General features: G+C 41.7%; 1 protein-coding gene across 1 annotated transcript in view; it reads left to right on the forward strand.

Annotated features, from left to right (window-relative positions):
- The first annotated feature begins 11,188 nt into the window (after positions 1-11,188).
- scin (scinderin) overlaps positions 11,189-25,855 on the forward strand; it is a 49,272-nt gene continuing 34,605 nt past the window's right edge. Inside the window, exons 1-8 of the mRNA XM_085379128.1 lie at positions 11,189-11,460; positions 17,965-18,119; positions 19,076-19,237; positions 20,131-20,280; positions 23,696-23,788; positions 24,644-24,776; positions 24,893-24,981; positions 25,134-25,349. Of these exons, the coding sequence (XP_085235254.1) occupies positions 11,268-11,460; positions 17,965-18,119; positions 19,076-19,237; positions 20,131-20,280; positions 23,696-23,788; positions 24,644-24,776; positions 24,893-24,981; positions 25,134-25,349 (1,191 nt within the window). The 5' untranslated portion in view covers positions 11,189-11,267. The remainder of the gene's footprint in view (positions 11,461-17,964; positions 18,120-19,075; positions 19,238-20,130; positions 20,281-23,695; positions 23,789-24,643; positions 24,777-24,892; positions 24,982-25,133; positions 25,350-25,855) is intronic.

Genomic DNA, 25,855 nt, shown 5'->3' on the forward strand with positions numbered 1-25,855 from the left:
GACCAGCCCCTGAACTGATCTCACCCAAAAAGATGCATCAGATCTGGCAGTGCCAGTGACATTAATGCAGGTGAAGAAGGCTCTCCGGTTCAGGGAGCCATCATTCTAATCACAGCTCCCCTAATTCAGTAGCTGCTGGGGCCAGAGAGAAAGAGAATAGGAGGCAGAGCAACTGACAACGAGGCTGATCGATCAGGACATTGTGATAGCATCAGCAGCAGTGACAGCAGGATGTGCAGAAAACCATCTGTAGAGAAAAACTGTTAAAGTGTGAAAAGCAGCCTACACTCGGGTTGTGGCGTGTCATTTCACATTTATCAGTATAAACCTCTCGGCTACAGTCGCACACACCAACACAAATTCCCTGCCCTAATGAGGACGCTCATATGATCTTTCTCTCAGTATTTATGTGTGAACGCAAAGTTCAGGATGCAGTTGTTTCAGACCTGTTTGTTGCCACCGCGTGCTCATCCTTTTGTGCAATAAAAATAAAAGTAATGTTCATATCTATGCTGTAGACTGGGCCACTCTTTTCTTCCTCTGGCACACGAACTGAAATGAGCTGATTGTTGATAAGCAGACAGCTGATAAGCTACACAAGCAGAATAACAATTCCAAGGAATTGAACTTTACCACCGCGTGCTCACCCTTTGCTGTTTAAAAAGGTTACAGCACGTTTTTTACCCTCTTTCTCAAACACCTCTCTTCTCTTCTTTGCATTAAAAGCCACAAAACAAAACACTGTAGTCTGCTCTGACTGGTCTGTCGACGTGATGAAAGAGTTATTGACTGTTAACAAAATGTCAGAAAATCACAAAAAAACTAGATACACAAGAGCATCTTATTGGGTATTTGTAAGTGGTACCACTGCACTGTGCCAACACTACACATATTGGTATCCTACACTGTTGCCAGATGTTGCTGTGAGGCCTTTAAAATAAACATAATCTACTTTGTCTTCAGTTCCTCATATATGCATTGACATTCAAAAACAGGAAATTTGGTATGCTTCAGTCATAGCTTAGACATTTTAGAGTGAGGGTTAGCAGATGTGGCTGTAGTGTGAAAATAATGGCTGACTGTGAGGCCACTGCCTGCATCTGCATTCAGTATCTGCATTCATTTAGGCACCTACTCTGTTTGTTAAAGAATGTGCCAAACTAGCTACTAGCTGGGTATTACGGTACTGTATTACATAGTCACATGGATAAATCATGAGAGAAAAGCCTGGACTACTGACAAACGCAGTGTGTGTGTTCAGGCATTTTGGCTTTGTTAGCTTTTGCTGAAAAGAAAAGGAACAGGAAAAACCCAGAAGTAAGCATACAAACTGAAAAATGCTGGGCCTCTGGGTAAAAGCCAAGCTGGGTTAGTTTGACCGAATATTGGTTCAAAAGTCGTGACTCGGGAGTTCTGTTGGCAATGTGCTGGGTTCTTTAATCAACTCTCCGGCTTAAATAATTAGGTTGGGCAGCTTTGATCAAATTGTTTGTGTTGAATACAAACCTCAGAAGAAGCCATATCATTCTTCAAAAACTGCCATTGTCAACTAGACTGTGACCTGATCAGACATCACTGGACTTCTCCTCTACTATGAAATCAAACATGATAAGTAAAAAGTGAATTCTAAAAGTTTGAAAATCATAAGGTTATTTTTGATAATGCAATTTATTGGTTTATTGTAGAACTTTACCTACTCAAAGGCCATTTAACAGATAACACCAGCTAGCTTCTGATGAGGAAAGCTATAGTTATTTATAGTTACTTTAAAATAAGTTATTGTTTCAAATGAGGCTGAGGTTGCTCTGTTTGACAAACTATTTGTCAATACTGTCTATTCTATGTATCATATGGCAATAAAAGTATTTTTGAGACAATCTGTAAGTAGGAATCCTGTTTTCTGGCCTTATTAGACAGATACAATGAAGACTGACAGGAAAGTGAGAGGGGGAGACATGTCAGACTTGAGCCCAGGCCGACTGCTTTCAGCCATGCAGCATATGGTCGCCTGTCTATCCAACTTAGCTAAACCGGCACCCAGTAAATAGAATCTTAACCTAAATGTTAATGGTAATTTAATATAACCCTTGTGGTGAGATATGAGTTTCGTCCCAATTTTTGGTAACGTCAACTTTAAACAGTGGTCAATTTAGCCCAGTTTTTGGATAATTATCCGAACCCAGTGTGCTGGGTCAAGCCAATAACCCAACCCTATTAAGCTGAAACAACCCAGCGTTGGCTCGGTCCAAATTTGACCAAGCACTGGGTTACAAATTGGGTTATTTTTAACCCAGCATTTTTTAGTGTGTATGTATGTGGCCTCAACCTACTGACAACTGACATCATCACATGGAATCCAGATTAAGGACAGTCACTGCTCATACCAGTCTCAGGACCTTTTGATTGCACCTTCCAGTTTTCAGTTGTTGGGTGCTAAAACTTATTATACTCTCTTATGTTAATTCACTATTATTATCTGTCCCTGTCACTTTGTACTGTCCAGTGAAAGTTTTTTATCCATGTTTTCTACTGAGAAACCTCGTGCAAACACAGCTTTAAACGAGGCTGATCTTTGAAGGATCACAGGTCTGGGGTTTCCCCAGGAGAGGAAGCTGTCATAACCTTTTACAGTTGCACTATTGTAGGGCCCACAAAAAGTTTGTTAAAAGACAGAGACCAAGCTTCCTAAAAGCTAGCATAAGGCACAGTTAGCATTAGTGATGCAGTACTGACACAGTGCACATCATAGCTGGGAACTTTAACCATGCTGACTTAGGGTCAGTGTTCCTCAGATTTGAACAGCATATTAAATGTGCAACAAGGGGGGGATGATACAGTGGATAAAGCCTACAGCAACATCCAAAAAGACTACAGCGCAACCCCTCTAGGTTTGTCAGGCTACATGTCCATGCTGTTGATCCCTGCATACACTCCTGTTACGAGGGGAGCCCCCCAGCCATAAAGACTGTGAAAACCTGTCCAGAAGGTGCACCACATCAGCTGCAGGACTGTTTAGAAAACACAGAGTGGAGTATGTTTGAACACCAGGAAACCCTGGATGACTAAAGAGGTCCAGGTCCTGCTGAAGCAACGTGATGCCGCTTTCATATCCAGGGACGGTATACAGTACAGTGCAGCCAGATCTGATCTGAAAAGTGGTATCAGAGAGGCCAAAGCAGCGCACAAGAGGGAGATTGAAGAACACTTCAGCAACAACAATTCACAACAGGTATGGCAGGGAGTTCAGCACTTAACCAACTACAAGCCTGGCAATACCATGATGACTGAGGGCAATGCAGCAGTTGTGAAAGAGCTGAACCACTTCTTTGCGCGCTTCAAGGTGAAGGGACCAGAGGCAGCAGCAGCGGAAGTCTCATGGTGCAGGAATATGAGGTGAGGTGCACACAGAGGGCCGTTGGTCCAGATGGAGTGACCGGGAGAGTCCTAAAAGAATGTGCAGACCAGCTGGCTGGGGTCTTCACTAAGATCTTCAAAGCTTCGCTGTCCCAGTCCTGCATCCTTGAACCACTCCAGTTCACTTACAGAGCTAACAGATCAACTGAAGATGCCATTGTTACAACGCTCCACACCACCATCTCTCACCTGGAACAACAGGGGCATTACACAAGGCTGCTCTTTGTTGACTTTAGCTCTGCTTTCAATACGATACTACTCGACAGAGTAACAGTAAAACTGCTGGACTTCCTTCTACCACCTGCTGCTGTATCAGAGACTTTCTTTCAGACCTTGTACAGAGAGTAAGAATGGGTCCTTATCTTTCCTCAGCCGTCACCCTCAACACCGGCTCTCCACAAGGCTGTGTACTGAGTCCCCTACTGGGCACTATGTACACACGTGACTGTGTCAGCATCCACCCAGGCAACCCAGTCATTAAGTTGAGATACCACCGTGGTGGGGCTCATCTCTGGGGGAGACGAGTCAGCATAAAGAGCTGAGGTTCAGAGTAGGACTGGGCGATATAGCAAGTTTTTTAAAAATATCGATATATTTTCATACGAGATATAAGATGTGACAATATCGTTTGTATTGATATAGTCTACGTTACATTACAATTATACTTGTGGAGCCGCAAGTTTGCCTCTCTTTCGTCCACTTTTGTCTTTACACAACGTTACTCGGCCTCGCCTCTCCTTCACTGAACACAACTCCCCCTCCCCCATCGCTTCACCTGCAGGCAACGACAAGATGAACACGGCAAATCTCCGTTAACGAGTTACCGCGCATCGCCCCGTGCGTGGGGCTGGATGGCGTCAACGTGTTAGCGAGCTAACCGCGCTAACGAGCTAACCGTGCTAACGAGCTAACCGTGCTAATGACATGCATGGCCTAAAATCCTTTCATTTTCTCAAAAATCGACAGCGCGCCTTATGTATGAATTCTGGTTGTGCTTAATGACCACGAACCAATTTTATGTGGCACACGGCGCTCAGCAGTCTGTCAATAAATGTTTTAGTTCGACTTTGGTAAACTACGAAGCCGCACCGCTTGATGGATTGTCGGAGCATTACCGTTACCATAGTCTGGAGCCCTGCGGAGTAATGCGTACTCTGTTTCAACGTAATATTACCGTATTGTGTGTGTATAAGGACCATAAATGGCACCTGTTCAGAGTCACGGTTACGAAGCAGACTTCAAACTCCAGGCTGTCAGTCACGCAGTAGAAGTTGGGAACAGAGCAGCTGCGAAATCTGTCTTTGTTATTATGCTCAGCATCTGTTAGTTTACATTTTGACTGCACAGTTGTGAGCTTTTTGTTATGCACAAAACCAACATTGTTTTATTTTATTCATGGAGCATTATTATTTAATAAATGCTGATAATTTATGTTTGAGTAATTTCTTCATGTACATCTATGCTGTATGTTAATAAAAGTGCCTGTGTGACATCTGGGACACAGCTTTGACTAAGAACTCTCTTTTTGTTTTTACCTTATGGCTTAAAAAAAATATCGAGATATATATCGTATATCGCCATCCTGCTAAACGATATATTTTGGGTCATATGGCCCAGCCCTAGTTCAGAGGCTGTTGGATTGGTGTGCAGACAACAACCTGGACCTCAATACCACCAAGACAAAAGAGCTGGTAGTCAACTTCAAAAGGAGGAAGTCTGAGCTGCAACCTGTCAGCACAACGGGGAGTATGTGGAAAGGGTGTTTCAAGTTCCTGGGTGTGCACATAGACACAGACCTCCAAAGGAGCTCAAACACCTCAGCAGTTGTAAAGAAGGCCCAACAGTATCTCCATTTCCTGAGAATCCTCAGAAAAACGGACCTGAAGAGGGAGCTGCTGATTGTCTTCTATCGCTGCTCCACTGAAAGTGTGCGGACATACTGCATCTGTGTGTGGTACTCCAGCTGCACCATGGCACACAAAAAGGCATTTCAGATGGTCATTAATATGGCCCAAAAAATCATTGGACATCCTCTTCCCTCCCTGAAGGACCTGTACAGCACTCGCTGTCTCAAGAGGGCACGCAGCATCCTACGGGACTGCCCACACCCAGGACACCGGGTGTTTAAGCTGCTGCCGTCTGGCAGGAGATTCAGGTTGCTGAGGTCACAAACAGATACAACAGGGCAGGCCTAATCAGTGCTAACAGCTGACCTGACTGGCTACCTGTGTTGTGTCGTGTTGTGTCGTGTCGTGTTGTACGTAGTGCCAACGTGGGACAGTTTTCCAATTTCACTGTACTATTGTAATATGTATGACTGTGCAATGACAATAAAGAGTTATCTATAGTACACCATTTACCCTGGTTAGCAAGAAATTAAATCAATTAAATAGAGTGATGTACTACGAATGAAGTTCAGGTTTTTATTGTATTAACTGGTTAACAAAACCTAAATTCTCAGTCAGAAGTAACTGGTATGACAGCAGCAGTTATCAACTTTGTGCATTGAAATGGGGCGTTTTATGTGTCAATCACACCATAAAAAATATAATAATAAACTGCAACACTGTTGCAAATAAGTTGACAGCTAATACTGTGAACTACACTACAAGATTAACAACACTAATCAGCCCTTTAAAATAAGGAACAGTTACAGTAAAAATTTACATTATTTAGAGATGAAGCCAAAAGTAGCAACTGACTGCCAGCACAAGCCACAGAATTAGACTGATCGTAACAGCAGGCGGTGGTTTATCAGCAGTTTCCTCAGTATTTGTGCTAAGGCTTAAGACACGTCATTTCTGCACTGGCCACTCAGAGATGATACTGATGTTTAGATTTTCTGGAGCAGAGGCTGCTAACAAATGTTAAGCTCAGTCTGTTTGTTGAAGCCTTTAAAGTCTGTGAAATGTGTGACTTATATAAGAGTATTGCCATTTGTCTCTCAGGGACGTTTTAACAAAATGTTGGTCATTTATTTTTCAGAACAGCAAATTGTTCGTCTGTCACTTTGGTAATCTAGTACAGTGCCTCGCATTCATTTATTTCAATTTTGTGATAATTTCTAAGAATCACCACTGAAACCTTATTTTCTAAACATTTTGGGGCTTCCAGGGAACCATTATTAACGTTATTTATGTATATAATTATGTTATTCTTTGACTTTATATTTTTAGACTTGAATATTGCACACACTAATCTTAGATGTTAGGTTTATGGTATCTAACCATTTACTCTGGATGGCATTACCTTGGCCTCCAGTAACGCTGTGAGGAACCTTGGAGTCATTTTTGACCAGGACATGTCCTTCAACGCACATATTAAACAAATATGTAAGACTGCTTTCTTCCATTTGTGCAACATCTCTAAAGTTAGAAATATCCTGTCTCAGAGTGACGCTGAAAAACTAGTTCATGCATTTATTACTTCCAGGCTGGACGACTGTAATTCATTATTATCAGGAAGTCCTAAAAACTCCCTGAAAAGCCTTCAGCTAATCCAAAATGCTGCAGCAAGAGTCCTGACAGGGACTAGAAAGAGAGAGCATATTTCTCCTGTTTTGGCTTCCCTTCATTGGCTTCCTGTTAAATCCAGAATTGAATTCAAAATCCTGCTCCTCACATACAAGGTCTTAAATAATCAGGCCCCATCTTATCTTAATGACCTTGTAGTACCATATCACCCTATTAGAGCACTTCGCTCTCGCTCTGCAAGCCTACTTGTTGTTCCTAGAGTATTTAAAAGCAGAATGGGAGGCAGAGCCTTCAGTTTTCAGGCCCCTCTTCTGTGGAACCAGCTTCCAGTTTGGATTCAAGAGACAGACACTATCTCTACTTTCAAGATTAGGCTTCAAACTTTCCTTTTTGCTAAAGCATATAGTTAGGGCTGGACCAGGTGACCCTGAATCCTCCCTTAGTTATGCTGCAATAGACGTAGGCTGCTGGGGGATTCCCATGATGCACTGGGTGTTTCTACCTCACTCACTATGTGTTAACAGACCTCTCTGCATTGAATCATACCTGTTATTAAGCTCTGTCTCTCTTCCACAGCATGTCTTTATCCTGTCTTCCTTCTCTCACCCCAACCAATCACAGCAGATGGCCCCGCCCCTCCCTGAGCCTGGTTCTGTCGGAGGTTTCTTCCTGTTAAAAGGGAGTTTTTCCTTCCCACTGTCGCCAAAGTGCTGCTCACAGGGGGTCATATGATTGTTGGGTTTTTCTCAGTGTGTATTATTGTAGGGTCAACCTTACAATATAAAGCGCCTCGGGGTGACTATTGGTGCTCTGTAAATAAAGCTGAATTGAATTAACTTTAATTGAACTAATCACTACCAAATTTATACCTCTTTTGATCATTGACAAGTAATAGTCTCTTTTCGTACCAGGAAAGGCTAGCTAGTGCAGCTGGTATGCAATTCCTAATCCTGGGACCAGGAGGAAGCAGTACAGTGAGCAGCTGGGAATGCCGCTGGCCCAACACTGGGCAACAATGGCAAAGTTACAACATACAGTGAGTACTAATAAAATAAACATGCAAGCCAGCCCATATGGTAAAGATATATATTAATCTTATAAAGTTTGTATCTGTCTTGTGTGAAACTTGTATGAAAAGCATACAAGAGGTAAAACAGATATAAGAGCCCTTGAAAAATCATATAAATGAAACTTGCATGTTTTGGATACTTACTAAAACAATATATGAAAATAATGAGAAAGTGGCCACTTTCATGAGTAAATCATATAAGCCTTCTATGATTCACTATATGAAGTAGGCCACATCTGATGCAAGTCTTTTATAAGTTTTTTCTATTTCTTTCCCATGTGGGTACGGTGTGAGAGCATGTGTATCTTGGGATGTTCTTGTGGCCCATTGTGCTATGTTGACACCCAACCTTTTCCAGCACTTTTGTGTCTGACCAATGTGGGTGCTACAGTAAGAACAGGCAGTAGTTAACCGGCAACAACTGGAGGCCCTGCAGGCTCAGTCCAAGTGCCACATGCACACAGACATTGGAAAACTTACTGTGCTGGTTTGATCCCACAGCTGGTCTGGTGTTTCATCCTTGCTTCCCATTGCTCCGACGATCACACTACATAAAATGAAACGGATGATCCCTAGTCATTTGTGGACATGTTTGAAGCCACGGCAGAAGCCTGTAAGTGGGCGACGCGGGACTGTGCCATGCACCTGCTGCTCCTGTTGTGAAGAGAACGCCAGACGGTGGCATTCAGCCTACATTCAGCCTACCGCCTACTGGCGGTGTTAAAGGGAGCTTTAAAGATGTCCAGCCCTTTGCCAACACAGCAACCAGGTGGCTGTAGCCAGGGACAGCCACGTGGGATGTTGGATTTACTTAAGTAAACTAGGTGGAAGGCAAAACTTTACTCACTGGGAAGGTTGTCACGGAAGAATCAACATGCTAACATCAGCAGTACAACAAGGGCCGGCTGGTTACTACCACAGGTTCACCCCAAACTTCACAGAGCTGACCAGCTCCCTGACTGACCTCAAATGACAACATGATGTGTGGTCAGAGCTGAAGCTTGAAATTCTGCGTGACAGGCTTAAATTTAAGAGGAGCGAAAGTGATTACAAAACTTTGTCATGTATAAATGTTGTACTCTAGGGCTGCACAATTAAGAGTATTTTAATGTATGAACATGAATTTATTTTTTCACAATTAAAAGAGAATCATCAAGCAATATTTAAAATACTTGCTCCGCCCATTAAAACAAAAAGCAAAAGGAAATCACCGCCTGCATTTGCCAATCACAGCTTTCCCTGCACTGCACAGCTTGAGGCTTCCTGGACAGCTAAAACTACACTGAGAGACAGATACACAACAAAATTCAAATGTCTGGCACAGCAGAAGGTGATGAGCTTGACCTTCGGAGCACATCATCCTTCCCTGCTGCGGAATACTTTGGACTTCGGGGAATCAGATATAAAAGTAAGCCTCTGTGGTGTATCCACCGTATCCATCCAGCTTACAAAGATGATCTGAAGTCATCAGCACAGTTGCTTTCCATGTGGCCAAATGTGTTAAATAAACACAGTAAGTAATAAATGTTTTGGAAAAATGGTGAACATTTTTACCCTTCCACAATTGTTTCCTCGAGTGACAATACCTACACTTTATGCAAAAACAACACTGATGAAGTTGTATTCACATATATCTTACAAGTACAATAAATGATGTGAAATATGTTTTACCCCACTGGGCAGGCCGGTGAGCAGCCTGGACCCAGTTTGTGAGTCCAATAGTCTAATCAGTGCATCTAGTAAGAATCTCAGGTGAGTTTCAATCCTGGTGACCTTGATCTTATTGTCAAAAAGTCAGATTTTCTGACTATGTTATGAATGCAATTACTGGAAAACAATGTGATGTAGGATTTTCAAAATAATACTGTAGGTGCATCTAATAAAAATCTCAGTGACCTCAACCTGAAGGTCAGAGGTCAAGTTTTCTGAAAATCTTGTGAATGCAGTAACTCAAGTCGGAAGCTCGCCGACCTCTGACCTTGTAAATACGATAACTTGAGAAAGTGCAGTTACATTGTAACCTTGGTTCTCTGATTGAGACACTATCTCTCCACCCTTTTAGTCAGGGCCTGTCGGTACTTCTTTAACTCACTCCAGCTTGCCCGGCCACGCCCCACAGGAAGTCACTGATCACTTGATAGCAATGTGTCTTCGAGTGACCTTAAAGGTGGAGAGGGCTCAGTGTCTCACTCTGAGAACCAAGGTTACAATGTAACCGTTTTGAGGGAAAGCCATTTCAAATCATCATCCTTAAGAGGCTCAACGGGAGGATGCTGAAGGGCTCAGTCCAAGTCTGGTGCTGTCTGTCCTGACAATGATGTAATAGCCTCTCAGTCTTCACAGATACTGTTGGAGCACAAGGTGGACAGCCCTCAGCTCCAACAAATTTATGTGCTGAGTTGCACAGTGGCCACATCAACAGCCGTTGACCCTCCAGCCCTCATGGCCCCAACTGATGGAGGATAGGTCTGTGAGGACCAGCTGACGGTTAATCGCTGGTCCCACTGCATGACCCTGCTTTGTGTTGATGTGTTGATAGGCCACGTTAAACTAGAGTTATGATCATTTCAAAGAAATGCCATTTTTTCCCTGAATGCTACCGTCATGTTTACCGTAGGAAGAAATGGTAAAAACTTTTCTAAGGACAGCGCTTGATAAAAAAAAGCAAAACAAAAAAAAAAAGAAAAGCCACCCTTTCTTATTGGTGGAAAAATGTACCATGTCGACCAATCAAAAAATTATATAGCAACATGTGGCTTTTGGTTGTATAGGAAGACGAGGTAATCATTACTGTAATGATACTAACCAAAGTCTGATGAAGTGCATGTGTGCTTGAAATGCACCTGCTCTGTGCTGCACTCTGTTAAGCATGTCTTTGTATTTCTGTTATTTTTTAAAGATACTACCCTATTAATTTCTCCCCACATTCTCCACATTTCATGCCACAAACTTTTTTCCTAAAAGACTGCTATTGAAAAAACAATAATCTGCAAGGAGACAGTTTCAGGTCACAATTCTAGTTTTACTACTAACAAGCTTGACAGTTTTTCTGTGGTTACAGAAAAGCAGATGAGTTTGTATGTGATCTGGAACTGAGCCACTTTTCTCGGGCATGTGTGTTTGAGAATGCTGGTGTATGTTGACAGGACACGCCCACTTTGTGTGTATTAAGAGGGGAGAAAAGCAGAAGCTGAAACATTGCTGCTACACTATCAGTCAGTCAGCAGCCAGGAACAGGCCGGCAGTGTGTTTCTGCTCTCAACGATCCACCCTTTTCACCTCTTCAGTCAGATTCTCTGCAACAGCTTGACATGATGCTCGAGCATGAGGAGTTCACCAAAGCAGGCAAGAAAGCTGGCTTGCAGATTTGGAGGATTGAGAATATGGAGTTGGTCCCTGTGCCTGACAACTTACATGGGAGCTTCTACACAGGGGATGCTTATGTGATTCTCTACACTGTCAAAAAGAAAGAGAGCTCTTTTTACCATCTGCACTACTGGCTGGGTAAGTGACTAAAGCTCTGGACCTAATTCATTGTGTCAGTTTATTGTTCCACTCAGAATAAGGGAAATGAGTTATAATTGGATGTAATAACCTATCATTGGAAGAAGTCCTATTTCAGAGGGGTCCTCCAGGGTAACAGATAAATCTCAAATTAAATTCCAAGGAACCACTCAAGAGCTTCCTTAGAAGTTCTAAGGAAAGAAAAAAAAAGTCCACAAATGTACAAAGTTACCAACGCCAGGATGTGACACTATCTTTATAACACCTGTGAAGTTGATTCTGCTCTATTCCCTGAGAAATCACAAAATCATACAAAATCATACAATATTGCTTTATATACAGGTCAGACATACGTTTTAACATCATTTTTGCTCTGACCAGCTGATTTTGTTTAGATTTTTTTTTCACAACATAAACAATCATTTTTGTTACTTTTCATTTTTCATCTTTAATTTTAATAACTTTTATGTTTTCTTATCATGTGCAACAGGTTAAAGAACCCTTCTTAATTTCTATTCAAACAAATGTCTTATGTAGTTGGTGATCTAACTGCGTTGCTGTATTAGGAAGCTGTGTAGATAGCAAAAGCATTTACAGAGAAAATAATTTTCCTCACAGCTTTCTGAATGATCCACATTCAGCTACAACACAAACTTCACTCTAAACTGTTCCAGAAAATAGTAATGTCAAAGTAGCTTACTGTATATTTTACAGTTTTGTACTGTCTTTCTAGAATATCATTAAATTTACATAAGTAGACTGATTTTACATGTCAAAGGTAAAATAACATAACATCACTGTAAATATTTACTTGTTTTTTAAATATATTTTTTTGTACATATGCATATTTAGTTTGTAAAAATACATTCAGAAATATATCATAATTTCACAAATATTTGTCTGTTATGTGAGAGAATGATCTTTTAATTCAAATGTAATACTATGGAAAAATATATAAAATGATCGAAAATTAATGAGAATTAATGATAATTTTGCTGAAAATTTCATGTCATCTAGGTCTGATTCAATAATTCAGAGGTAACAAGTGAAAATATAATTAATAGGAATAAAAACTAAAAAAAAAAACATATAAAACATTGCACGCTGTGCTAATTATATATTTTAAAAAATAAATGTAGAGGTAGGAATTGCAATTAATATGAATCTCAAAGTATTCACAACATTCCTGAACAGAAATAGGCCTCTGCACCTGGGGTGAGGGTGTGGCCATGAAAACAATGTGACATGCCATTGGATGTTGGGACACATAATAACATGACACTAAGCATCGGCCAATGAATGCGAACTAACAACCACAAGGTTGCGTGTATGGCAGCACTATAGGAACAAATCCTAATATAAAAGTATTTTACTGCATTTTAGTTTTGTTCTGTTCTTCTAGAATATCATTAAAGTTACATAAATAGACTGATTTCACATTTCAAATGTAAATTAAAGTTAAATCACTGCAATGTAATAAAACATAATTTTCATGGTTATTAAATGTATCTGTCTGTACATATGCATATTTAGATACAGATTCACAAATGTATCATGATTTCACAAATATCTGTCCGTTATTTGAAAGATTGAACTGTTGAATTCAAATGTAATGCTATGGAAAAGTATATAACATGATTCCTATAAGCTTGTGTTACATCACATAAGTATTATTATCACTGCTGTTCAAGGCGATCGTGGCTCAAGAGTTGGCAGTTCGCCTTGTGATCAGAAGGTTGCCGGTTCGAGCCCTGGCTCGGACACTCTCCGTCGTTGTGTCCGTGGTCAAGACTCTTCACCTACCGCCTACTAGTGACGGCCAGAGGGGCCGATGGTGCGATATGGCACCCTCGCCTCTGTCAGTCTGTCCCAGGGCATGCAATCCATTATTATTTAAACCAACTGTTAACTGTATATTTCTGTACATTTACGTATTATGATTCATATTGCCACATTCATTGACCTTGTTTATAGGTAATTTCATTGTGGCTGTAGCTCAGGTGGTAGCGCGGGTCATCTACTGATCGGAAGGTTGGTGGTTCGATCCCTGGCTTCCCCAGTCTGCAAATATCCTTGGGCAAGATACTAACCCCAAATTGCTCTCCGATGCATCCATCGGAGTATGAAAGTGTGTGTGAATGTTACTTAGAAAAATGTGCTTGTGCAAATGCGTGTGAATGGGTGAATGTACAAGTTGTGTAGAGCGCTTTGAGTGTTCAGAAAGAGTAGAAAAGCGCTATATAAGAACCAGTCCATTTACCATTGTTTGATCACGTTAAAATGTTCCTAATTTAATGTCTAAAAGCACTTGGAAAAGGCAGAATCCCATGTAAAATTAGCGCAACAAACTGTATTGTCATTACTGGAAATAACTGTATTTTTATGAGGAAGTTATTTTCTGTTATTTTACGGTAGTATTTTGGCGCCCGAGCTGCCAGAATATAACCGTTGTTTTAAGATGTTTTTTTTAACAGTGTATCTAAATGCTTAAACTTTATAAAAATATTGTAGTGTCCTATCAGAATACCTGCCAACAATGCTGTCTTTGTCAGGTTTGTCGTATAGACCATCCCCTGCGCTGCTCCTCCTCCTCCTGCAGTTTACTTCACTGTTGGGACTAATTCATGAAAAGTGCTACGTATTAAATATACACATGGAGTACTACACAGTATATATAGTATCTGTCATCATAAATTGGTAACCCACTTAACGGATTGCACTCACATATGATGCTGGTCTGATGCCTTCTGGACCAAGTAGAAGCTTATTGTTAGTTTTTGTTGTTACTTCACTGCTTCATTTTCAAGGACGCTTTATTGGCTACGTGACTCAATAGCTCAGTGAGTGAAATGTTGTCAAATCACAATGAGAAGGTGCTGCAAAGTCACCAACTCCATCAAGCTTGATTTGCATAGTTAAAAAAATATTGCAACAGTAAAATATGAAGTTTGTTGTTAATTTGCTGTGGATAAATGACTAAGGTACCAGTTTGCTTTCTTCAGCAACATGTCACCACTACTTCACACCTCAGGAAAGTTTAGCCAGAAAATCAGTCCTCGCTTGTTCCATACAATCACTACACATCATGCTAACAATAAGTGTGTGTATGAAGCTTGATATACTTTAATGCTGTGTGCCATAAAGTTTCCAAAACCTGAATAAGCCTTTCTCGAGCTGACGGCTCCATCATAGCCACACCTCATTATTCACGCCTGGCGTTACCTGATCCCCCTGATAATCACACAATGATCATATCCAAACTAATCATTTACTGACAACAGCTGATTATCTTTTTAACATTGAGCTGTGGCGTTGCTCTTACTGCTTTTATTTATTTGCAGCAGAGAAGAAGAAAAGCCTAAAACACTCTTGGTTTTGGCTTGTCATTCTGCACCACATAGGTTATCAGTAGCAGCATGTCATAGATATAAGAAATCTGTAATGGTGTAACAAACAGTACATGAGTTCACACTTCAACACTTAGCGCTCTAGTTTAAGTTTTGGTGCCGCATCTCTTCATGCCTCCTTTTTGCACACTTCACTTGCAACAACTTTGCAAACAGTAGGCATCGCACAAAAGTATGTTGAGCCACACCAACCTACAGTTTTTGATTGGAACCATTTTGACAACAATTCAAAATGTGAAAGTAAACACCAAATGTGTACTGAGTAACTCTACTCTACTCTACTCTCAACATTCTGTCTGGTGCTTGTCCATTAAGAACGATGGATATACACCTACAAAACTATATAGTATGGACATATTTTCTTTTTTCTATGCTGATATGTAGATGAGCTGTGTGTATGTTTGGCAGCATGTAAACATGACTGGACTTGCTTGAGTATATTTGTAATCCTTAGGGTGTTTATAAAAGTGAGGGATATTTGTGTGCTTTGATTTTCTGATTGAATAAAACATAAAAATCAAGTGAAATACATTAATTGTACTTAGGGGTTCACTTCACCCAATTTTCACTGTTTCCTAAAAAGTTACATTCAAACAAAGCAAGTTGTTATATCTAGATGGCACTAAATGCTGCTCGGGTTTTCTAAGCTTCTTTTTTGTGACTTTAAGAAAACAAACAAGCTGAACAAACATTCACACACACATTGGCACTGTGATGGGTGCGTCAGAGAGCAGCTTGGGTTAATATGATGCCCAAGGATAGTTAGCGTGACAAGACTGGAGCAGCCAGTCATCAGTAGATAACCTGCTCTGCCTCTTTAGTTACAGTCACCCCTTTTTTCTGTTATGTAACAGACTGCTATTTTTCAATAAATTGTTCTTGTACAATTATCACAACGCTAGTAGTAGTTTTACCACTATTATGGTAAGACTTCTGTTTACGCTCTACAAGTAATTCTTCCTCTAATGGTTCCATGTTATTTTCTAGCACTGGGCTGACAGCATTATTCTTTTGACTTAGACACAAAGAAATCTCCAGTAGCTTTACTCTTTGACAAAGTTTGTATTGGTAGTGTGCAGCTTTAACCAGCAACTTGTCATGCTTGTCTTATTCTGACGGTTCACTCTTTGTTGACATTTCCTTCTCATGTTGATTCAGCTGCTGTCTCAGCTTTGTCTGGGATGTTTCTTTTCTATCCGGGCAAAAGTCTGGAGAGAATGTCAGCATTATTCATAACTTCACCAAGTTCATAATGTCAACATGAAGTCTCCCTAACCCACCAGGGGCAGATAGCAGTGTTAGTTTGGGGGCTTGTCCATTGAGACAAGGACCCGAGTTGCAGGGTGAGAGTCCATTTATTTATAATATCAACAACAATAAATCACACTCTTGTGATACTTCGACTTTTTAGTCACTGTATCTCTAGCTCAGTTTATTCACTCCAACACTGCTCTTTTCCTCCTATCCCAGTTTACCACTAAAACAGAGAGCGTGTGATTAAATAATCAGTCCCAGCTGCCCTGCGAGTCTCCAGGGCACTGCCTGCTGAACCCACTGCACCACCACTCCTCTGCATCGGAGCCTCAGACCACACCACGGTCACATACCTCTACCATTTGAACGAGGCCAGGGAGCCACTCGGCCATGTCTACTCCCCTCTCTGTGAGCAGGAGAGGAAATCAGCCACCACCGTGTCCCCGGCCTATAGACCACCTCGAACTTAAATGGCTGGAGGGCGAGATGCCACTGGGTGATCTAGGCACTGGCATCTTTCAGTGGAACCATTATGCATGGTCTGAACAGACAGGCACAGGCCTCTCTCAGACAGTTTCTGCCTGATGTACACAACAGAGCCATCAACCCCCCTTACCTGCAAGGACAAAACAGTGATGTGTTCAAAACGTCTTTATGCAGAATAAAAGGAAAGGAAAATTAGGTGTGTGGAGCAGGGGTTCCCCACAGAGAGCCTCTTTTACTGAGTCAGACACACTGAGTGTGTTCGACCTGTGTTCAGTTGTCACAGCTCACTAGGTATAATCTGTTCCTAACCATCACAAATGGAAATGTCAGTGATAAGTCATCATGTGACCATCAATTGTTATCACAAAGGCTGATCTTAGAGTGTCGTCTCCTGTGAAGCTGCTCTAGCAATTGCATCTGGCACTTGGTCTGGGCCACCACCACTTAGTCCCCGTGCATCACGGTGAGCTCCACCAGCATCTGTGCCAGCAGCTGGTCTGGCAGGACCCGAAGCACACACAGGCAGAGTTGCAGGATGAGTGTCCAGTTAAGTACAATGTCAAAAACCCCAGATCACACTCTTGTGAATTTCAGGATGGCCCTGGTTGCACCGCATTGGCAGGCATTTAGGTTCACAAGTTTTAACAAACAATAATGTGTTTTTCAGGTAACTGTCAAGAGTTTTATGTAGGAAAGGTTTCAACTGTTTTCATTTTACCATAATGGTGATGCGTATCAGGCCCTTCAGGTAGCCATGATTCAGTAACAAGGTGGAGACCTATGCTGACAGAACAGTGGAGGCGACTGTGAATTTCAGAATGAAACCAGGCCACCATGAGTCTGCTCGACTGACCTGTGGTCACTGTGAAGTCTTTCCACTTCCTGGGAACCATCATCTTCCCAGGATCTGCAGTGGGAAGCTCATCAAAACAGCACATTAAAGGACATTTTTCTTGTAGCAGCCGAAGAAGTTCAACCTGTCAGTGATGGTGCACTTCTGCTTCTTCATTACTGAAGCCATCCTCAATTCCTCCATAACAATTTGCTGCTGGCACTGCCAGAGACAATGGCAGAATACAGCACATCACCTGCTCTGCTCACAAGTTGATTGGCAGCAATGTGCTTTCTCTTCCAAAACCTAAATGTTTCCCTGGCCCCGGGGCAGGCAAAAGAGATCCCTGTTGACACCATCCACCCCAGAAATAAACTTTTTGAGTCACTCCATGCCTGATGGACCAGATGGAGGCAGGAGGCTCTGGTCCATCCGGAATAACACCTTATGACATTCAGCAGTTTACTTCAACATACAGTTGGATTGCTTAACTACTTTCTCACTGTCCTTATTTATTATTGACAGGAAACGAGTGCAGCCAGGATGAGAGCACTGCTGCAGCCATCTTTACTGTGCAGTTGGATGATTACTTGGGTGGAAAGCCAGTCCAGTACCGAGAACTACAGGGGGTTGAGTCAACTGCCTTCACCAGCTACTTCAAAGGAGGGCTCACTTACAAAGTATGTTCATTCATGAGCTCTGCTGCAACATGCTGATCTTTTAATTACAATTCTAGATGTCTAAAGCTCCTGAACCACAAGTGCCAACGTCATCATTGCATTCAGTTCATGGAGGAACATATGGTTATTTAAACTATCATCTTGCAGGAGGACTGTTCTCTGCTGTGCCCATAGTAGAAAAACAAATATGGTCTATATTCTCAAACAGAATTAAAAATATGATTGTGTAACTTTAGTGGTTCTGACAGTCGTTGTCCATGACCTGTTAATCACGTGAGGCATCACATGAGCCATGGTGGGGATAAGGGTGTATGTCAAAGGAAGTTAAGGATGAAACCACCCTGCCCCACCCCATCATGTGGCCCATTGAAGTCACCTAAGGGCATGTGTGAGTGGGCATTGAAGCCCCTGGCTCTCAAGACTGTGTGGGTGGTGGCTGATGGTGTTGTCAGCCACTACCTCTGTATAGTGAAGGTTTTTTGACTTTGGACTTTGAAAGGGGAAAATGGCTTTTTCCTTTTTAAACCATCTGTTTTCTTAGTCCAAGATGTGGCGTCCTCAAAAGAGTGTCGTTTGTGCTTTGAGTGCATTTAAAGAACAAAGGACACTTCAACCCTCACTTACACCTTGCCTTAGGTAACCAAAGTAGTATACAACTTATACCATGCATACCATTTAGAAATTGTCACTAGCTGGCTTTTGCAATTTAAAGTTTATTGTTACTGTAGGCTCAAAAATATGACTTTACAGACCACTTGATTTTTTTTGTCCTTTATTAACTAGCCAGATATATTTTTTACGTTGACTTTATACCATAACGTTGTACTCTGCAAACCCTGCTACATTATATTTGGGAACAATGACTGGAAAGAAACAGCAAGAGAGAGTAAGAAAGAGAAGTGACAGTGCAGTGTAAACAGAGAAGGTTGACAGCATAATATGTTCTCTGTCCACAGACAGGGGGTGTGGCCTCAGGTTTCAACCATGTGGTCACCAATGATCTTACAGCACAGAGACTTCTACATGTCAAGGGTCGGCGTGTTGTCAGAGCCACCCAAGTCCCCTTCAGTTGGTCCAGCTTCAACAGTGGAGACTGCTTCATCATTGACCTTGGAGATGTAAGGACAAACTGGTATATACTATACTGCCAAAAGTATTTCATTATCACTCATTGTACCTAATGGTACTGTCACCTCATCAGAGCACTTTGTTCTAAAAATGCAGGTTGACTTGTAATTCTAGTGTATCTAAAAACAGAACGGGAGCCAGAGCCTTCAGCTTCCAGGCCCCACTTCTGTAGAACGAGCACCCAAATCTGGATTTAGGACAAAGGCACCCTCTCTACTTATAAGTATTAAAAAAGGGGTTTTTTTTGTAAAATAATAATAATAATAATAATAATAATAATAATAATAATAATAATAATAATAATAAAAGGGTCAATTTCAGAAGCTCAGGACATTGTATTATGGTACAGGATGCCACTTATGCGACTAGTGGTGTACTGACCCACAAAGTGGAAGGCCACCCAAAATCATAGAGCTGGGTCAGCCACATTCAAGCGTTACATCACAAAGAGCAGGGAAGATATGTTCTCTGGATCGATGAATCCCATTTCTCCATCTGGTAATCTCACTGGCAAGTCTGGGTTTGGCATTGCCAGGAACATGGAACTGGCTGCATTTTGCCAAATGCAGGAAGACTGATGGTGTATCCAAAGCTGATAAAACAGCTTTGGAATAAATTAGAGGGGAGACTGTGAGCCAACATCAGTATTTGACCTCACAAATGTGCTTCTGGATGAATGGTCAAAAATATAAAAACACTCTTAAAACCTGTGGAGCTATATTAAACCCTAAAGATAAAGAATGGGATGTTACTCAAGTTCATATGCGTGTGAAGGCAGATATAGTATATGTAGACACTATGTGTATCTGCAGGGAGAGTGTAAATTAAATAGGGCCCAGAGCCAAGTTTGTATTGCCTTGTCTAACTGTTGTTGTGTCAGCAGAAGATCTACCAGTGGTGTGGATCCAAGTGTAACAAGTATGAGCGACTGAAGGCAACACAAGTGGCCAGGGGTATCCGTGACAACGAAAGGAATGCTCGTGCAGAAGTGATAGTCGTAGAAGAAGGAAGTGAACCATCAAAGTTAACAGATGTAAGTCCTATTTTATGGCTGTTAAGTTATTTTGCATTTGGGTTTCCTGTTCTAAACATATACACTACCAGTCTAAAGTTTGGACACACCTTGTCATTCAATGTTTTGGTTTTTTTATTATTATTTTAACTGCTTTGTACATTGTAGATACATACTGAAGACTACTTTGTTGACAGTGCTGCAAACTCTTGGCCTTCATGATGTAGTCCACCTGAAATGGTTTCCCCTCACAGGTGAGCCTGTCAGGGTTCATTTGTGGAGTTTCTTGCCTTCTTAATGGGGTTGGGACCATCAGTTCTGTTGTGCAGAAGTCGGGTTGGTGCACAGCTGACAGCTCTGTTTGACAACTGTTAGAAATCATATTATGGCGAGAACCAATCAGCTAAGTAAAGAGAAACAACAGTTCATCATTACTGTAAGGACTGAAGGTCAGTCAGTCCGGAAAAAGCAACCTCCAGGCTGTGTGAGAGCTATTTGACCAAGTGCAGTCGCAAAAACCATCAAGTGCTACAATTAAACTGTCTGACATGAGGACGCCCCAGGAAAGGAAGACCAAGAGGCCCTCTGCTGCTGAGGATACATTCATCTGATGATGAGTCCACAGCTGAGATCTTTGGTTCCACCTGCCGTGTGTTTGTGCGACACAGAACGGTGAATGATGGTCTCTACATGCAAGGTTCCCACCGTGAAGCATGAGGAGGTGTGATGGTGTCGGGGGCTTTGCTGGTGACACTGTTGGGGATTTATTCAAAACTGAGGGAGAGATGGAGTGCTGCCTCCACAGTCTGGCCTCCACAGTCACCTGACCTAAACCCAGTGGGGATGGTTTGGGATGAGATGGAGGAACAACAAGAGCTCAGCATCTCTGAACTCCTTCAGGACTGTTGGAAACCATTTCAGGTGACGACCTCATGAAGAGAGAGAATGCCGAGAGTGAGCAAAGCAGCAATCAAAGCAAAGAGTGGCTACTTTAGAGAATCTAAAATATAAAACATGCTTTGAATTATTTCACACTTTTTTTATTTACCACATAATTCCATATGTGTGCATTCATAGTTAGTTTTGATGAGAATCTACAATGTAAATAGTCATGAATGTACATGTACATGTACTATAGTACATGTACAGTAGCGGTTATTGATACGGGCGACACGGGCGGTTGCCCGGGGCGGCATCGTGGTGGGGGACGGCATCACGGGCATCGACGTCATGCCAGTGCATAGTGGGGATGGCATAGGCACTGATTGGTTTTCTATCGCCCTCCGTTTGCGAGGTGCGTCTGCTGCTTGCGGCACAGGGAGGAGGGGGTGGGGTGGCGGGGGATTCTCTGACTGGCTGGAGCAGCATCTAATAACCAACTCGCAAAATAAAACAAAATAAAACAAAACAACAAACACGAAAACACCAGACATCATGATACAGACTTATAATTTGCATCGATGTTTTTTTGAAGTTCTATACGCGAAAAGTGAGCGCGAGAGCCCTCGGTGCGCCTGCTCGCTGCTGAAGTCAAAGTAAAGTTTATTGTCATCTCCGCTACATACAGTCCAGTATATAGAGACACGAGACGACGAAGCTCCAGCTACAGCAGTGCAAGTAAACAAACAATAAATATAAGAAGAGTAAGAAAATAAATACACACTTTAGGACTCGGGGTAAAGGATCAATAACAATTTAAAATTTATAATTTACAGTTGATGATTTAAAGTCTCACACAACCCGTCGAAAGGGGAGGGGCCGGCTGCTTCCAGATAGAGCGCATTTCATTTATAATGTTGTAAATCCAAGCCCATCATGTATTCATGATTTGAATCCTGGGTTGTGTGAAATCTCAGAAATAAACCCTAGACAAAGTGAATCTGTGAACTAAGGTGTAGGTCTTTTAGGTTATGTTGTGGTGATCCTCGTGTTGGGGGATTTGTGTTCATACTGGAGTGCAAAATTAAAACCAAGATGGACAAGAAAAGTTCAAAGCCATCAGGTGCTCAGTTTAGAAAAAAGAGAAAAGAAGAGGAGGAGAAACGAGCTAAAGATACAGGTGTGTGTGTGTTTCTCTGGTGAAATTCAGTATGGTTCCAACAACAGTTTTATGTTAATGTATAATCCTTAATATGTTTTATGTGAGTGTGGTGTGTGTGTGTGTGTGGGGGGGGGGGGGGGGGGGGGGGCAGAGGGAGTGTTCGCCCGGGGCGCCAAACAGGCTAGGACCGCCACTGTACATGTATATGTTCTATATACACTATAGGTCCATATAGCGTATACCACTACCAGGTATTGGTATACGCTACCTGTCAAAAGTTTGGACACAACTTCTCATTTAATGGTTTTTCTTTCTTTTCATGACCATGTGAGTGCATGGACCTCATTGGGCTGTTTCCCAACAAGCTGAGCAAGGAGATCAGGGTAGCTAAGAGGAGCTAAAGAAAGCTAAAGAAAACGAACAGCTTCTCAGCCAGTGACCCAGAATCCGTTTGGAGAGGCCTGCAGCACATCACCAAATACAAGAGTCCCTCCCCTAGCCCTGGTTGCTCATGACCTTAACACCTTCTACTGCAGATTTTAAAGACAACCCCCTAAAAATCCCATCTGCTCACCCTCAACTCACACCTACACAAAAAGACTACCTGCAGTCTCAATTCCCCCCACACACCCCCGCCCTCTGACTCCCTACCTGCACTAAAGATCTGTGAGGAAGACGTGGGTCTACACTTGCAGAGACAGAAGACCAGAAAGGCTCCAGGATCTGACGACATGCCCCCCTTGAGCCTGAAAATCTGTGTGACCAACTGGCCCCCAATCTTCACCTGGATTATTAACAGATCTCTGGAACTGTGCTCCCTCCTGCTTCACACACTCCACCAAAGAAGTCCACCATCACAGGGCTAAATGACTACAGGCCCGAGGCCCTGACGGGATTATGGATGACTGTCTGGTCCCACCCTTTTCGATAGCTAATAAACATTTGCACTTCTAATTTCTTCATTTTTGTGTGAAGTACAGTTAGCCCCCTATTTTGTTGGAGAAAGACAGAGCTAGGTTTTTTTGGCGAGGGGGGGGGGGGGGGGGGTGCGTCTCTACATTAGCAGTGGACTTGAAATCAAACAAGAAATATATGTTTGAACTGTAGACTAAACACCTAATGCTGACAGATATTTGTGTTTTATTCGTTTTTTGTGTGTTGCTTCAGAAAACATAAGTTGATAAATCTACATATAAATACCATAGTGCAAAACATTCACTAGTTTTTTCACATGTGCATTCAATTCATGTTTTCAACTCATTTTTATTTCTTTTATGCTTGTTTATAGTTTGCTATATTTATGATTTGGTTGAATTGTTTATTTTTGGATTTACTGGAAGCATTAATTGTTTCACTTCTTCTTTTTTTTTTTTGCTTTTTTCTGGTGTTGGACAGGTTCTTGGAGACAAGCCACCGCTGTCAGAGGGAGGTGATGATGATGACACAGAGGCAGACATGTCTAACAGAAAGATGGCTAAACTATATATGGTACAGTATTATCATCAACAAACACTGAAAAAAATCGACAAAGATCTTTTTTGTCTAATAGTTAGAATGTTTCCCCAAACACTGTCATAACTCTGAATCCTGCTAGCTGTTGCTGATGATACACAGCTACACAGCAACAGCAGATACAGCAGCTGGACCTTTAGCTGCAACACTCTGTGAGGCAAACTGCACACAAACTGTTTGTGTTTGTTGAGCTGATAGAAACATTATATTTGAAATTACCTCCCACTTAAAAAGTATTACTCCCTTTATGCTTGCATGTCTCTAAATCTAGCTAGATGCTGAAGTGTCGCAACCGCAACTTATGGACACCTGCAGTCGCTCTGGTGTGCAAAAAAAAACCCAAACAAAACAACAAGACGCCACTTCATCGCCTGACTTTGACACACAGTTTTGCATCTTTCACTTCTTTTTGTACAACAGTCCCTGGTGGTTAATATGCAAACACGACTGCCTAAATGAGTTACTGTTACTGTCAAATCAGTTTGATGGCCCGCAATGACATGAAATAATAACTCCCCTCAAATCCCTTAAACCAAAAATAACGTTTTGAAAATGAAAAAGTAGAAAGTAGAGATTTGCTTAAAGATGTAGGGAGTAAAAGTAAAAAGTTGTCAGAATAATAACTACTCAAGTAAAGTACAGATACCAGAAAATTCTACTTAAGTACAGTAACAGAGTATTTGTACTCCACCTCTGCATCATTCACACATTTAAACACATTCATATAAGAACTTTTTCTGTTTGTTTTCTATCTAACATTTGCACAAATTCTTAAATGAAGTCAAGAACCATCATATAACTTTTTATTATTATTATTATTATTATTACCAGGTGTCTGATGCATCAGGATCCATGACAGTGACTGTTGTGAAGGAAGAAAACCCCTTCCTGCAGAGTGACCTACTATCAGATGAATGCTTCATCCTGGATCACGGCAAAAACAAAATGATATTTGTATGGAAAGGTGCTCAAACAGTGTTAGCTAAGAGATTCTGGGACTTGCTTTGAATGGCTTGTTATAAGTGAAATAAGCTACCCAGTTTCATATCAGCATTGATTTCATCTATTTTTTTCCTGCAGGACATAATGCTAATCCCAATGAAAGAAAAGAGGCCATGAAAACAGCTGAGAACTTCATCAAGCAGATGGGCTACCCAGCAAACACACAGGTTTACTTTCAGTTTCACTTCATGGAAACTGGACATATTTTCACATTATTCTTTGAAAGTTTCCTGTAAGTAAAAGTACAGGACTATTGGAAAACTATCCTGTATTGGAAATGGAAATAGTTCCAGTGATGTTCCTCCTGATGGTCCTGCAGATTCAGGTGCTTCCAGAAGGAGGAGAGACTCCCATGTTCAAACAGTTCTTCCTGGACTGGAAGGAGAGAGATCAGAGTGAGGGTTTTGGGAAGGTGTTCACCACTGAGAAGGTTGCCAAGATTCAGCAAGTTGAGTTTGATGCCTCAAAACTTCATGAGTCCCACCACATGGCAGCTCAGTATAACATGGTGGATGATGGGAGTGGAGAAACACAGGTGAATGAACTGTACTGTATGTCTGTGTATCTTCTCAGTCATCGAGGTCGTGGTAATCTGGACTTTTTAAAGTTTCTTGAAGAAAAGAAAGAAAGAAAGAGTGATCCTTACCTTTAAGTGCAGATGTACAGGTGACTCTTGTCCTGTCGAAGTGGTCTTAACGCTCACTCACATCTTGTGTGATTTGATCCCGATAGGGTGAGGCAAGGTCTCACAGTGGTTTCACCCGAAACCTCTGCTGATAATGACCCACACCCTTTCCAAACCTTGGCTCATGTGATGATGCACATGATCGATAGTTGGTCAACAACCCTCTTAAGGCACAACACCCACTAGGGTTTAAATACCTGAGACTCTCCACCATTTGGTTTTAGAACTGAAGAAGAAGAAGAAACTGAAAGAAGTCCTGTCTCTTTCTTTCCAAGCTCCCTAGAACTCTAAAAGTAGTGTCCATGTGAAACTATGCTGGTGCTTCACTTGTTACCTTTATCATTTTCTCTTTAGAG

The sequence above is a fragment of the Diplotaxodon limnothrissa genome, linkage group LG18, assembly GCF_057381915.1.
Source record: "Diplotaxodon limnothrissa isolate DT_005_m linkage group LG18, D_limnothrissa_male_GT1.1, whole genome shotgun sequence".
Taxonomy (NCBI): Eukaryota; Metazoa; Chordata; class Actinopteri; order Cichliformes; family Cichlidae; genus Diplotaxodon; species Diplotaxodon limnothrissa.